At 46.4% G+C, this 14,686-nt stretch overlaps 10 protein-coding genes across 10 annotated transcripts; 7 read left to right on the top strand and 3 right to left on the bottom strand.

Annotated features, from left to right (window-relative positions):
* Positions 1-164: 164 nt before the first annotated feature.
* On the bottom strand, positions 165-806 carry TbgDal_X10210 (hypothetical protein, conserved; the record flags this gene model as incomplete). The annotated part of the gene is made up of 1 exon (XM_011779890.1): positions 165-806. One exon carries the CDS (start codon positions 804-806, stop codon positions 165-167), a length of 642 nt encoding a protein of 213 aa, XP_011778192.1.
* Positions 807-1,652: 846 nt separating this feature from the next.
* TbgDal_X10200 (hypothetical protein, conserved) lies at positions 1,653-2,189 on the bottom strand (the record flags this gene model as incomplete). The annotated part of the gene is made up of 1 exon (XM_011779889.1): positions 1,653-2,189. The coding sequence occupies one exon, from the start codon at positions 2,187-2,189 to the stop codon at positions 1,653-1,655; it is 537 nt and encodes a 178-aa protein (XP_011778191.1).
* A 413-nt stretch (positions 2,190-2,602) lies between these two features.
* Positions 2,603-4,132, bottom strand: TbgDal_X10190 (ribonuclease, putative; the record flags this gene model as incomplete). Its single annotated transcript, XM_011779888.1, has 1 exon — positions 2,603-4,132. The coding sequence occupies one exon, from the start codon at positions 4,130-4,132 to the stop codon at positions 2,603-2,605; it is 1,530 nt and encodes a 509-aa protein (XP_011778190.1).
* Positions 4,133-5,764: 1,632 nt separating this feature from the next.
* Positions 5,765-6,100, top strand: TbgDal_X10170 (hypothetical protein, unlikely; the record flags this gene model as incomplete). The annotated part of the gene is made up of 1 exon (XM_011779887.1): positions 5,765-6,100. The coding sequence occupies one exon, from the start codon at positions 5,765-5,767 to the stop codon at positions 6,098-6,100; it is 336 nt and encodes a 111-aa protein (XP_011778189.1).
* Positions 6,101-7,682: 1,582 nt separating this feature from the next.
* TbgDal_X10160 (T. brucei spp.-specific protein) lies at positions 7,683-8,309 on the top strand (the record flags this gene model as incomplete). The annotated part of the gene is made up of 1 exon (XM_011779886.1): positions 7,683-8,309. One exon carries the CDS (start codon positions 7,683-7,685, stop codon positions 8,307-8,309), a length of 627 nt encoding a protein of 208 aa, XP_011778188.1.
* A 671-nt stretch (positions 8,310-8,980) lies between these two features.
* Positions 8,981-9,286, top strand: TbgDal_X10150 (hypothetical protein, unlikely; the record flags this gene model as incomplete). The annotated part of the gene is made up of 1 exon (XM_011779885.1): positions 8,981-9,286. One exon carries the CDS (start codon positions 8,981-8,983, stop codon positions 9,284-9,286), a length of 306 nt encoding a protein of 101 aa, XP_011778187.1.
* A 1,071-nt stretch (positions 9,287-10,357) lies between these two features.
* On the top strand, positions 10,358-11,065 carry TbgDal_X10140 (hypothetical protein, conserved; the record flags this gene model as incomplete). Its single annotated transcript, XM_011779884.1, has 1 exon — positions 10,358-11,065. The coding sequence occupies one exon, from the start codon at positions 10,358-10,360 to the stop codon at positions 11,063-11,065; it is 708 nt and encodes a 235-aa protein (XP_011778186.1).
* A 547-nt stretch (positions 11,066-11,612) lies between these two features.
* Positions 11,613-11,987, top strand: TbgDal_X10130 (cytochrome c oxidase subunit IX; the record flags this gene model as incomplete). The annotated part of the gene is made up of 1 exon (XM_011779883.1): positions 11,613-11,987. The coding sequence occupies one exon, from the start codon at positions 11,613-11,615 to the stop codon at positions 11,985-11,987; it is 375 nt and encodes a 124-aa protein (XP_011778185.1).
* Positions 11,988-12,426: 439 nt separating this feature from the next.
* Positions 12,427-13,278, top strand: TbgDal_X10120 (acetyltransferase, putative; the record flags this gene model as incomplete). Its single annotated transcript, XM_011779882.1, has 1 exon — positions 12,427-13,278. One exon carries the CDS (start codon positions 12,427-12,429, stop codon positions 13,276-13,278), a length of 852 nt encoding a protein of 283 aa, XP_011778184.1.
* Positions 13,279-13,534: 256 nt separating this feature from the next.
* Positions 13,535-14,026, top strand: TbgDal_X10110 (hypothetical protein, conserved; the record flags this gene model as incomplete). The annotated part of the gene is made up of 1 exon (XM_011779881.1): positions 13,535-14,026. The coding sequence occupies one exon, from the start codon at positions 13,535-13,537 to the stop codon at positions 14,024-14,026; it is 492 nt and encodes a 163-aa protein (XP_011778183.1).
* Between the last annotated feature and the right edge of the window lie 660 nt (positions 14,027-14,686).

The raw sequence follows: 14,686 nt of genomic DNA, 5'->3' as shown, positions 1-14,686 counted from the left end.
TTGAAAGAAACAGAGGAGACGACTGTGAAAGTTTTTGAGAAAAGATTTTTAATAAAGCAGAATTGCACCCCCAGTCTCTTCCTACTGCCACACGTATTAAATGTCCATACGGTCATACAATTTTGTAATAAACAACAACAACAGTAGCAGCAGCACAAAGCATGCTAGCAGCGACTTTGCGCAAAAACAGATCGAAGATAATCGACAGCACGTGTGACCATTGTAGTATTAAAAGACTCAGGTAAGCTTTTCAGATGCACGTCGCACATCTCGCAGGCAACGAGCAGGGCCCCTCTAGCAGCAGTTTCAGGTAAGAGACACCACCTTGTCCTATACAGCGCACGTACCAAATTCAGACACACCAGTACTATTCTTTCGCGATTATGCGGAACATCATTCAACCGCACAATTTCACTCATCTCCGAGCGCAGACATGCTTCAACAAGCATGAAGTTCTGTCTTACCGTCCCGTGCAGCACCATCTCAAGCCCAACGATGTCAGAAGTTTTCATCCCTTGAAAATAATTTTTGAGGAAACTGTTGCCAGAAGGATATGAAAGCCATTTACATGAATATAATAAACAACCTGCAAGAAGAACGTTAGAGGGCACCATTGAACCAAAAACAGTCCTGTGATAATGCAGTATCAATACAGCATGTCTGCTTAATGATTGCGGAACATCGGAAGCAAACAGCCGATCTATCACCTCTTTATCGTCATCACTTATCGGGGGCGTATCCATGTTACTTTTTCCACTAGAGAAGCTGCCTAACGGGTACAAAGAGAAAAAGGATAAAAGACGCATCAAGAAAAAAAACGGAATAACAAAAAATCACGAAACTGTTACATGTGTATATACATACACTGAATCACATTCTCGATTTTTTCTTTTTTTTTTGCATGACATCCCTCTCACAGGAATTCAAAAGTAGAGGAGGAAGGGGAAAAGAAAAGGGGGAATCCTTAGATAGCTGCAGAGTTAAGGAACTCAAATAGTATGGCATTCGTTGCTTTTCCCCCGTGTTCCCTGTGAAACCGACGATTCCTTTCTTTAGCTGGAGAAAGGGGAATATGCCTAGAGGAAACGGTTGCCTTTTCAATACGCTAGTTTTAAAAAAAAAACAATGGTGGCCAAGAAACTAGCGGTGGAAGCAGGCATCATCTTCATGTCACCTCTCAGGATGACCCAGTACTTCGGGTGATTCAATGTTTGCCAGCATAAAGACAGCGAAAATCAGGATACCGCCTACCAGCGAACCCAAAAAGATCCCTCCAAGGGTGTCTCCGGAAATCGAAACGGTGTTTTGTGAATTTCCGCTAGCGCCGCCTACCAACACCGTTTGAATAAGAGAAGCAGCGGCAAAAAAGAGCAAAAGAGCCCTCATTTGGCCGTTTAGAATTTTGGTTTATATACGCGTATGCCCAGGGCTGTCACGGACTCTTTTTCTCTCTATCGTCTAGTGCTACGTGCTCTCCGTTATATCACTGAGGGGGAAAACACAGGAGATGCGAGGGCAATTATATTGTTCAACTTTTAGGGGTATTTATCTCTTCATATCCCTTGAATCAAATATTGTCTTAAACAACGCCAAATGATTTTTATATTACACAAAAAAAGAAGGCGAAATTAATGTAACAACCTGTAACTCCGTTAGATAGGTTTTTTTCCTGCCTTTATGCTGCGGAGGTACCAAGCGGACCATAAACTCCGCTCGCCCTCCGGGATCGCACCATAACTTTGGTAGTCCGACGTTTCCGATCTCAAATTCACCCATTTGGCCATACGTTTTGTATCCGACGGATCATAATCGCACAAGAATTCCTCCTTCAAAAGCGAGGCATCCGAAGGGGAAAGGTGTGTAATGCAGTCAGTTTCAATCTCGCCCTCCAGCACTCCTAAAAGTGAACAGAGGCTCATATCACTTTGATCCTCATCTTCATCAGCGCCTTCAATGCCGCTAAAAAAACTGGGGCAGCTAACGTTACTTATGGCTTTTTTATTAATGTCAGCCTTTAAACGAATTGCATCGTGAATAGAAACTCTTTTATTCACATTTCCGAGAAATTCAAGCGCCAACGATCGCTTTTCCGATAGTGCTCGGGATTTCCACTCATACCCCTCACTGCCATCGTTCCAGGAAGAAAAACAAATAACCTGTCCAATATTTAGTGTCGTTTTCCTCCGCATTGCCTAAACACAAAAAATTACGCACATACACGCCGAAAAGGAAAGGAAAAAAGATAAGCAACTACCATACCTAAAAGAAAACGAAACAAACGGTCACTCAACTTTTAAAAAAAAACGACGAAGTAAATTTTTATTCAGCTGTTACCACTTGACATATGCACATACCGTTATACTTTCCCTTGGGTGGCACACATAAATACGGATGCAGACGAGTACTTACGTATGTTGATGCACTATTACAGCTCCAGCTTCGGGTCCATTGTATAGAGAGGAAGAGTTGGGAGACTCATGCAATATTTTTGAAAACAATGACAATGGTAGTTTGCCTTTGTGCAACAACAGCTTCTGCCGCTAATTTGTCCAACTGCGCAAGTGGGAGCACCAGCACCACACTGCGTTCTTCCGCAAACCAGCTACCCACTAAGACGGTAAACACTTAGTATTTCGGGAAATACTATATTATAAGCATTTGCCTCCTTAGTAACCTCACTCCAACGGCGCGCCGAATTCGCAATGCGCGTTTGTACCTCATCTTCGCTAATATCATCTTCGAACACAACTATTATCGTCCTGCATAATCCTTTGTTGTCATATGATATAATACAGTCCCTCGGTAATAACTCCACGTCCCTATCCATATTTGTGAATGCATCGTCCCGACACAGAAGCAACTCTCCAAAAGGATACTCAATCTCCTCCCTAAACTCCACCACAAACGTTGCAGACCTCCTCAAACTATCCTTGCCATTGACATTCATATAGTAATTGCTGCCGTACACAGAAACAATGTTTCGCCACTTATCCAAGGTAGAATTTTCACCGCTACAGTACAAATCCCTACAAATGGAAAAAGCCACGCCCGTCATGTATGAATCGTACCCAGCTTCATGGGCTTTGCATTCACTTTCAAGGCTGTCTGGGTCGTACCGACCAAATCCTGGTGGGAAAAAGAACTCTGGTGCCCTTCCCAATTTTAGCCTCGAGGCCAGGCATCTGTCGTACAAATCTTTCAGACAAAAAGACTCAGATAAGTTGTTAATTATCACCTCGCGGCCGAGTGTTTTCGTATCGTATACGCACGGGAACAGTTGGTGAACGAGTCTCTTGTAAGTATCATAATCTTCGGGGAGAGGCCCTTCGTGCATTTGAACCATAAACATAATGTCAAGCCAAAAATTGTGGCCAACAATAGGTTTCTTGCAATCGGTTAAGCACTTCCAAAAATGTTGAAACCCACATACTTTGATCGGCTCTAAATCAGGTGTGGCCATTTCCTTACCTTGGCCGCTGGCGAAATGACTCGTTCCACGGTGAACTGTCAACGACACCGGTGATCCAATGCATCTCGACTTATCATACTCAAATGAAACGAAAACTTGTTCTTCTTTAAGTTTTGATAAAGTCAACCGCTCTATTTCTTCGCATATTACAGTTTTGAAAGTAATACACTCGCCATCCCGTGCCAACGGGCTGTTATACCACTTTTTTATTCGACTAACAAGGTATTCGGATAACCCTCTCCTTAAACTAGACACAGAACCCCCTTCATCACCACGCAACCCTGTGTCCACTTTACCACAATACGGCATGCCTGTCACCAACCACCGCTGAAAATCCATGTGGTTGTCTGCCAAGAACTTCAGTGACTCAATATTCACAACAAAATCGCCCACACTTTTCAATAAATAAAAGTTGTATGGTTTAACCTCATATCCGCCATCAACACGCTTGAAAACTGTTACACCTAGCTGGAAGGCAATGTACCGGTTGACAACGTCCCGCGAAACTTGGTAAAGCTCTGTCAAACTCATTGTTCCTGACTGCGGTCGCTCACCGTTATCGACACCGGTCATCTCCTGATCAAGCGCATAAAAATCACATTGCTCGATGGAAATCTTAAAATCATCAAAAACAACGGAACAGTTATATTTGTCGACGTCCATTTCCCGTAGACACCATTACCCTAGTGAAGTATTGTTGAAACAATGACGGCGACAGTGAATTATAATGCAAATAAAAATAATAGTAAATAAACACAGTGATTAGGCCCTTGTACAGTGATACTGTCAAGTGCAAGGTGACATGCAGTTGCCTTCACAAGAAAGGGGGAGAAAACAATGGGTGACTCCCAGGGACGAGAGTGGAAAACTGACCACCAGTGGATATGAAGACCACTTCAACGCGGACTTACAAAAAAAAAAAACATACCTCAATTCCGGACGCACAGTGGTCAACTAGCCACTATTCCCCACTTGGAAACCTGAACATATATCAAAAACGCCTCGGCTACAGGGCCGGGTGCACAGGTCTAACGCTTCTTCCGACCTCAAGGTGTGGCCGATCAGCGATCCTTCTCTACTAGCGAACTCAGTACGGCAGCCTGGGGGCTCTTTCTACACCCATACCCACTACTTTTCTTCCTTTGTATACTCCGCCGCACGGACCCACCACTCACATCCGTGCCCAGTCAGCGGCACCAGTTCGAGCAATGTGTGCCGATCATATTTCGCCATCCCAGGGAAGGGAGATCCCTAAGGGAACACCTCGCCCACCCAAAAGAACCCACTACCGCCGGCGGTAAACAAAGCCAAAGCACCTTCTGAACAACCATCAACCCAGCCATGCCTCAAGTGGGGGGAGGGGGTAACGGTTCCCCGAAAAACTTCGCTACCAGTCGGGGGCGCCTCTTGCTCGGCGCGGCCGCCTGGTCTCTCCCATTGATAGCACCGAGCACGGCCCAAGCGACTTGCCACAACCCCACTCGAGTTGACGCGCCGGCCTCCTCCCCCCGCAACAGCTCTGCACGGTTGGCGCGGTTTTCTCGCACCCGAAAGCTCCTCGCAGCAGCCCCAAGGATGTCACCCCGATGACAATGCTCTCTCCCCCGGTGCCACGAACGAACCGCCGCCCTCCCACACATGACCCGGCGGCCCCGCCCGCCAGGATCAATGTGATTCCTTTTCTGCAGATTCGTTCCACGCCTCCGCTGGAGTTACTCCCCGGGGGTGACGGCGCCGGCAACGGTGCCGATGCTGTGCTTTTGCGTTCCTTGGAACCGACGAAAAATGTAACGGCGTCCCAGCACGAAGTAACAGTTACGCACAATGAATAACAGGCTCGGCATATCAAAGAAAGTGCGAGGAAATGGCCACCGGAACCAGTGGGGTGCCAAATGCTATCAGAGGTGGTCTCGTTTTTCTTTCAAACAGGGTTGCCACAGACGAGGGCAACGTTTGTTATGAGAAGCCCGAACACAAGCACATCAATGTTTCCCGGTAACAGTCGAAGTTGTTCAACAAATTTTTACGGTACCCAAAGATTATGGAAGCAGAAGCTGGATGAGCTATGGGTCTTCCAGGGCCGACTTAACTTTTCGTTGTCATCACACTTCCGGTCGGTGACGGTAACGGCGAAAGTGTGGAAGCTAATATGGCAGATCACCGTTGGATTGCATCAAAACTCACACGAGAGTCGGTTGCAGACACAACAACCTGGTATCAGGGTAGTATCCGGCAACCAACAGCACAGAATAACTCGTTGGAACCTGAGCTGTGGAAGAAACGTCACGAAACACCATGGGCTCATTAGCAGACTGTGTTTGTGCATTCAGGTTGGTTAAACATGGCCGTGCTACCCGCATGTCTGAGGGCTTCTCCCTTGCCCGACACATCACGAAGCGGATGGATAGTTTTCTGCACAACGGAACGGCGAGGGATGGAACAGTAGGCAGAATGTTGCGGAACCCCGCACCAACACGCGAGGCGCCGCAAGGACTGGTGCTGGATCTCGGTTTGCTCAGAAAAATGGGTAGACAGAGCGGAGCACTGAACAGGAAACTCGGCTTCCGGCGCTTCTTTCTTTGTGGACGGATCAGTTCCGACACACGGGAAGGCGTGTCGCAATCAATTTAAGCCTATCCTTCAGGGAGGATTCGACAGCACCATCCAATGGTTGAAGGGCCCTTTCATAGACGCGTCTTCCGAGGAGACAGGAAACAGGTTGTTTAGGGGCAGCGGCGCCAACAGTATTGTGCCACACAGCGTGTGGGGGAATGAATGATCCAGACGAGGATGTCAGGGCTATTAGGCCCTACTCTTCGGCCTACAAGAGATGCGCGGAAAAACTTGCGAGAGGTTCCCAAGACAGCTAGGCCGAAGCTGATTAAGTTTCGAGCAAATACCCCACCGAAATGGAGAGCAAGAAGAGGAGCGTGAAGGACACTCTGTTCCTTTTCGATGCAAAGAAATACTTGCCACTGGGTGAAACCATTATGGCTTTTGCCCCTTCGGAAAGACAATAACCATGTGTAACTATTGAAGTGGCTGGCAGCCAATATTGCAACTGGCTTGTTGTCCTAAGGAAATGATGGTGACATGGTGGGGGATGGGCAACTGACCACCACTAAAAAAGGGATTTGCAAGATGCCGACGTAGGGCTGGGCGAAACGGAAACAGAGAAGGGAACATCCGGCGAGGCTGTCGAAAGCCAGTGTTCTCAGGCAATCCCTACGGCATGGGCTTGGTTATTTCCGATGATTAGCGTAACAACATGGATAAGGTAGTTTCCCCATTCGCAGTGCGCACATTTTGGTAAGCTTCAAAAGTCACGCACACGAGCCTCTTCTTTTGTGGGGGCTGAAGAGACATGTGTCGGACGAGGCAGAGGTGTTGGTGGTGAGAATGGCTAAAATATATGCCCCCCCCCCGCAACATTCGAGCCTGACTAGTGGCCTCTTCAAATTGAATATACTATCCGGTGGCGCACCTTTCATACTTGACAGCGCCGATGGTGCTACTGTGTTGTGCAAGGGGGCCGGGAGACCGCCGCGCAGTCGAAAAGTGGGCAGCGCTGCTGTGAGACCAGGGCCCGCAAAGTTTCTGAAAAGGGTTAGGGTTGTGGCACTCAGAGTGACTCCGTACCATTTCTAGTTACCCTGAAAACATACGAAACTCAGGTAAAAAACGGGGCGTTCCACTGACATAGAAGGAAGTTTTCATGCTCATGAAGGGGGTTGGCGAACTCGGTACAAATGGGGCCCCCCACCGTGGCATGGTGAAAAATGAATTAGCGGTAAAAATCGCAGATAGGGGAAGGGGAAACTGTCCACAGACGTGACCAACTTGGATCTCGGATGTTTTGATGAGCGTCACCGAGAAGGAATGTGATGAAGAAAATGGGTCATTTTAGGGCGGCTTGAGACCAGTCACACATCAAACTTACCTCTTCCGAGGCATTAGACCTGCTCCGGAGAAGGTGCAACTCACCAGGGTAAGGAAAACTTTTCTTACATAGTTCTGCGTTGTCACCTTCGAGGCGCTTTGGATGGTTCCACGGGGTGGCCCTTTAAAAAAGGCACAGAAACGAGTGTAGACGGCTTAGCGATCGGGAGGATGAAAAAGAGGTGGGGGGAGAACGGGCTTGGGTACGCCCCATGATGAATGAGCTGAGTTGAATTCACCTCTTGAGTTTCAGCTGGACAAAGCTAGAAAACCAATGGAATGCTCGGCAAGCTTTTCATTCTTCCCGAGATGCGATACAGCGACAAACCGCATAAAGAAACAAAGTTACATGCTTACCGGCAGGGGTCAGGAAGTAGCAGAACATGCAATGACATTGGCAGACGCCAAACCGAACCTGCCGTCTCCAAGGGAAGGAAGGAAGGAAGAGGCAACGAGGGGTGGAAGTGGAAAGGTAGAGAAACGTTATGAAAACGGGAAACCGCAAACTGGTATCACAAACATCCTGATGCAGAGCCAAGCAACTGTCGAAAATGATGCAGGGGGACCTCTACGTCTTCGGTTCAGTGGCTTGCCCTTTCCACTGGAGGACGATGAAGAGGGGCAAAACATCTTCCCACATTGTCCAAAAGCCTCACGGAGCATCAAGGTTCGCTGGCTCCCGAGTAAAAGAAAGAGGAACACAAGGTGTAGCTGTGGTCTTTGGTTATTCGGATGGAGAGCGGTTCGAGCGCAGCCGTGGATTTGCGGGAATACGGGCGACATCCGGGTCGTACGTAAAGAAATAAAGGCAGCTGGGGTCCGGGGTGGAAGTTTAAAAAAGCAAACTTACAATAGCGATGGAAAGCTAGAGATGAATAAGCGCGGGCAACGTTACAACTGAGTTGGCGATGCGGCCACATCGAGACGAAGGTGATGCAAAGAAGATCGTTAAAGAGAAGTTTCCAAACGTCGACAACGGTGATTCACCGGGGACGAGCCCCGCTCAGGTGCTACATCATTGCGCTGATGGTCCGTTAGCCGCGCCCGCGTTAGTAGTAAATGCTACCTGTGCGGCGTGGGGAGTGGCGGAAACGTCGTCTTCTGGAGTTTGACGAAGTATCATGCGCACAACCGTGCTGCGACGATTGCGGGACTGCTATTACGACAGTGAGAAGCACTCAGTGGCAGAGGGGGTGTCAGGGGAATACGGGAACGCGGCGGAGGCGATGGTAAAACAGGTTGGCGAGAGAGTAATGACGACGCCCCCTGGCAGCCCCTCGCTCGGTACTTACCTGATGCAGTAGGGTCCGTTACAGCACGGCAGGGGGTACCGCACCGGAGGTTCCTCCGCTTCCGGAAGGTTTCCGGAGGTGGGTGCGAAGGGGATGAACGCACCAGTGGGGTGCCGCGTTTGCGTGGCTTGCTCGGGCCAGTGTCTGGGAAAAGCTGGCCCCAAAGCACGAGGACGGTGACCACGGTATCTGGGGAAAGGAGGCCCCACAGCCATTTGAAGTTGGGGTGCTAGGCGTCCCCTCCTCATTTGCTTAAGCGTCGCGCGACGCACATTAAAAGATGAAGTTTGTATGTGTGTGTGTGTGGGGGGGGGGGGGGTGGACAAATGCCTTTCAGAACCTCGAGTCCGGCTTGGTTCCCTCCAGAGTTTTCGAGGTGTTGGGCAGGAACAACATCACCTTCACAGGAGACGAACGTGAAGCCAAAGATAGGGGACCTGCCAGTATATCTGCTCATGCTGTCAGCTGCTGTCCCTTCTTCGCCGTCTTTCTCAGCAAGATTGTCGCAACTGGGTGGTGTGTGAAATGCCGGTCAGCCCACGAAAGGGTGTTTGTGGGCCGTCAAAAAACATCCCTCGATACCTAGCGTTAAGCGGAAGGAAGGGTAAAAAAAAGGAGTTTTCGACCGTCACGTGGCGTTGGCGACTAGGGCTTGCTGCTCAATTTTGATACTAATGTGCGGCACAGTTTTCTGTTCGTTTTTTTCTTAAATGAGGAAAGGGGCAAGAAACATGTCGTTTTCCCTCGGGGTTTATTTACCGACTAGTTAAAGAAAAGATTGCAATTTCACTTTGTCGGTGTGTTTGCCGTCCCGATTCTCGTTACAGATGGTCTCCTCTTTTGACCTTGTCCTCCGTCCGTGGTTATTGGGAGGACTGCGCTGCGCTGCTTATTTGTTGTACATATTTTTTCATGGGTGTATGTGCGGATTTTTGAGCCAGTCGGGTGCTCCCACTACATACTCATACTCTGATGGGCGTTATTACCGCCATTACTAGTGCTGTTTGCGACATCCCTCCCTGGATCATCGCGCTCCAGTTCTGTCTTCATATGTAGTTTGCAGGATGTTTTAAACGGGTGTTTTTGCTCTCTTCCCTCAGTGAACTTCTCTAGTTGAACCTCGCAATAAGAATTCGGTGAAATGCCGCACTTCTTTTTCGGGTGATGGTTTTGAAATAGTGATGTCTGTGTTACTTGCGAAGAGAGACATCATAAAATTTTTGATTTAATTGTCAAAATAGTTCAGGAGTCCTTCCTTAAAATTTACTTTAGATCTGGCATTACGTGCCAAAACTTGTTTTGCTTGTGCCGCTACCATTTTTTTTTAATTTTGATCGTATTCAACTGATTTTCAGGATTGCGTACCGAAAGTATCGGTTTCAAGGTGCTGGACTAAGGAGAGAAAGATGTGCAGTGCTTTCTTACATTTTTTATTATTGCTGTTTCTAAAGTTAAGTATCCCTCCCCTTAACGAGTGAAAAAGAAGAAAGGGAGATCATTTTGTGTGTTTGTGCCGCAGCTGCGGATCATGTCAGTTTTCTGATTTGTATGTATCTCCCTTATTTATGTATTTGCGTTTGTCGTTCCCAGTTATTCCTCGTTGTCACACTTCTAAGCAAAGCCAGATCAATTTCGGTAGGTCTCTAATTTCTGTGCTATGACCAGTTTACTTGCAGATGTTACTAACGTTCAGGCTTCTCACAATGGGAAGGAACATAAAGCCGGCGTTGTTCTTCATACGACAAGACCTTCCGTAATCCGCCATGACCCATACGGGTGGAAATGCCTTATCCAACCAACGCTCCCCGCAACCGCAATTGCTTTCCCGGATATAATGTTTTCGTCGAAAAATTTAAACGAACCAGAAAATTTACACGACGGGGATGAAGCTCCGGCATCACCTGCCACGGCGCCTGTATGCAGCGCCCTAGTGCAGTTTAAATGTCATCAAAAAGAGTTTTCTTCTCCTATTCTGGTTGGGAAAGGCCAATATGTCGTTGTGGAAGGTGACAGAGGAATTGATGTCGGTGTTGTCATTCGGGTAAATACGGATTCTTGCAAGACCTATGTGGAGCGTTCTGGACCAACAGGCAACATTTTGCGGTACGCAACGCAACAGGAAGTGGACTACTGGGCTATTGACCTGAAAGAGCAAGAAGCTATTGCCGTTACTTACTGCCAACGGAGAGTCCATCGTCACAGATTTGATATGGAGATCCGCCATGCTGAATATCAGTTTGACAAAAAGAAACTCACGTTTTACTATACCGCCAAGGCGCGTATAGATTTCGTTCAACTGCTTAAGGAACTCTACAGAGAGTTTGGGTGCCGCATTTGGATGGAAAAAGTAAGGACTTATAACTAGTGAAAATGAAAAAAAAAGGAGAATGGGTCACTCAAGTTAGAAAATAGAAACCTGTCGTTTGTTTATTTTTATGTTGGTTTATTGTTTCATTATGGCAACTGTGATGAATACGTGGGAGAAAGGGTTGATACTCGCAATGATGATTATTACCATTTGCTACCCAACATCAATCAGTTTGTCCGTGTGTTCTTGAGCGAGCAAACTAAAATTTGCCCCAAGAACCTGGTTGCATATAGAGATGTTTTTCTTCATTAGATGTTTTTAATATACCCCCTCTTATTATCTTCGGATACAGTTTTAAGTATAGACAATCCAAATTTAACATCTACCTTCAGGCACGCAAGTTTGCGTGTCCATCAGTTTGAAATTCTTTCGCACCACGGATGTATGCGTGCGAATACTTGCATGTATCTTTTGCCACTGGGTCTCGTTGTAATTGCTGATCGTTTATTTTTTACTTGTGTGCTAAAGTGCTAACTTTGAACTCACAAAGACTACATTGAGGGCATATAGGAAGGAAGTGGCAATAATTTATATCCTTTAATTAATGTTCTCCTGTGCGCTGAGAACCAGTAGACGAACGTACATAAACGCGTTCAACGCGAAGGCAAAGGCGCGTCCAAACTTTGGTCTCCGTGGAGTAGGATATTGGACCAGTGAAGTTTATCACAAGCCAGGTCAAAATTATTGGACGTTATTGTGCACCACTGGACCTTTTTTGGTGATTGGTTCTATTATGTACGATGGTTTTTGGGCCAAACTTGATGATATTGCTGGTGGTGGACCTAGCCACCTCGACTATGGGTGGCGTAAACAGGATCGGAAACCGTGGGATTTTGCCTTCGATATTGGTGAAGGTTATGCGGCTGGTCCGGCAACTCTGAGACCAGCTCCAGGAGCTGTGGATCTGGGTCACCACTAGTACCCCAGTAGAAGGGAAAAAAGAAACAGGGATTAATGGTATGGTTCGTAGGAGTGTTACAGCAGTCTATTTTTTGCGTTCAAACACAGTCTATTATATATAACATATGTATATATGAAGAATAGGAGGCGATGTAACGATTATTGTTATTATTTTTTCCTCGCAGGCATCTGTGTTATGCTGGTTGGTTTGTGCATCCTCTAAGTATATACATGCTATCGATTTATTAGGATACCGAGGTGGAATAGGTGCGTAGTGAAGGGTATTGTTTGGGCTAGGTATTTTTATTTCTGTTTTCTAGGGCGCTAACGTGAATGTTTTTCCTGATTTGCCTTAGCCCATTGTACTTTAATTTGGTGAATATTTTACACATTGCACGAGTATATTTTCCCCCCTTACCCTTTATCATCTCTGATTAATTCCCTTCCGTATAGGTGGAATGAAACGACAGAGGTCGGGAGACACCGTCATCAAAACGCTGTTTCGGGAATATCAGGCACATTCTGTTACAGGTTTCGTCCAACAAGCTATAAAGGACGCTGAAAAAATTTTCTTATGTGAAGCTTGTCTTTCGCAGTTCTCCTCGCTGCCTGACCTCATTAAGCACGCTGAAATATGTACTTATCGCTACTGGATTCCTGGTGATGAAATATATCGATGCGACGAACGGAAGTGCGTCATTATGGAGATCGACGGGCGGAAAGCGGTCTGTAGTTCCTTCACAAGGAGGATTGCCTATCTATCCAAATTCTTTTTGGATGAAAAAACTACTTTAGATGACCTACATTTTTTCGCATTCATAGTTATTTTTGAATTAGATGATTATGGTTATCATTTTGCAGGATACTTCAGCAAGGAATGGAGAAAAACACTATCTTGCACAAACACACTTTCGTGCCTAATGGTGTTGCCACCGTACCGATCAAAGGGTTATGGTTCACTTCTTGTAGAATTATCGTATGAAATGGCTAAGATTGAGGGAATAGCTGGAACACCTGAAAGACCGTTAAGCACCGGAGGAAAGCGTATATTCTCCAGAATATGGCGTGAGGAATTGTTAAGAGCCATGTTTGCAATACATAAGGAACAACTACCCCTAACACTACGTACAATTTCATCGAAATCGGCGATAAACATTGAAGACACTGCCCTTGCCCTTCATCATCTTCGAGTCGTCTTTTCCGCCCCTGATGGCACAACTTTCATAACTGTCCCCCAATCAGCTATCAACGAATCAGAAAAAACAAAAAGACTCAACAACAAATTGTTACTGTGGGTGCCGCTATCATAACGTAACCAGTGTTTTTCACCTGTTTCTTACTTTGCATATCATCTTCTAACATATTAAACGTAATTACGCTAACCGACTGCTAATCATATGTTTATGACCATAAATTATCTGTTAATGTTACTGGTTTAGTTGTTGATATATTATGTATTTGTGCTGGAACTGCTGTATTAACTTTCACCTCTTGCTTTGCTGCCTATTTGTTGGTATTACTTTAGATTAAACCACTTTTCCATTGTTATGCCTTGATGGGGGAGTGATGGAGGCGCTTCGCGTTCAGGGTTTAAAGTTTACATTTGGTGTAGAGTTTTGCAGATTAGCACTCCTACGCTGCTTTGGGGAACTCGGGTCGTTGTATGACGTTCTCTTGGATGTCGACGTAGGTGAGGCACTGGTGACTTACGCGGAATCTGTGTCTGCTCAAGAGGCTTACATAAAAATGAACGGGTTTTTACTATTTGGTGAAACGATACGAGTGAGCATTACTGTGCCTCCTGTTTCTGAGGTACCAGGGTGCAGTGTGACGCACAGACCATCCCGGTTCGTCATTATACGCGGGGCCACTTCTTTATGGGTTGAGTTAAATTTGAGACATGTCAAAGGCGTTGAGCAGCATCAGATTGTTGGTGCGAATGCGGCCGTTGTTTCGTTTGCTAATGAGCATATTTCCACCAAAATAAAAAGGATGTTTGACGGACAGATTGGTTATAATGGTAAGCCAATAACTGTGCTTTTTCTTAGACGCCTTTAATTTTTTGTTACCGTTTCCCCTGTTCTTTCACCCGCAGCTCACAATGCATCTTGATGAAATGTTGAAAGAGATTCAGGACATGCAGGAGAAAAACTGGGCCGCAGTTGAGAGAACGGACATCATACTTGCAAAACTATGCGCCTTTCTCGACAAGCTCGCACACTCGTTACGCTTTATGGCTACGTCACAGCCCTCATGCGGAGCAGGTGCTGTATGTAGCGCGGGTGTCGCAGTGACAACACACACGCATGGCGAGAGTGCCAGGGGCCTCAGGATCAGCAGAGATATTCGTACCGCTGCAGCTGGAAGGCCTTTTGAAACTGAAGTTGATGACTGAGATTACCGTAAGTGACCATATTCTTATGACTAACCTTTTGCAAGTTGAAGATGCTTGGACTATGGGAGTCGACACCATCATTGAAGCTGAGAGGAAGCCAAATTGAAAAAAAAAAACACGGGAGCATATTCTCTCAACAGATTATTCGCTTACTTGTTTTCTGTCTCCTTTTTTAATATCAACATGCGTTAAGTATCGTTGTGGCTAACCTCGCTCCGGTGGTTGAGCAAGCCCCCGCTTATCATGCGCGGATACATTATTTTCCTCAATTGTTCTTTTTGTTCTCACCTCCTTTTCTCATCCGCATGTACACCGCAGGTATC

Source organism: Trypanosoma brucei, chromosome 10, assembly GCF_000210295.1.
Source record: "Trypanosoma brucei gambiense DAL972 chromosome 10, complete sequence".
NCBI lineage: Eukaryota > Euglenozoa > Kinetoplastea > Trypanosomatida > Trypanosomatidae > Trypanosoma > Trypanosoma brucei.
This window is presented reverse-complemented; position numbering and strand designations above follow the sequence as displayed.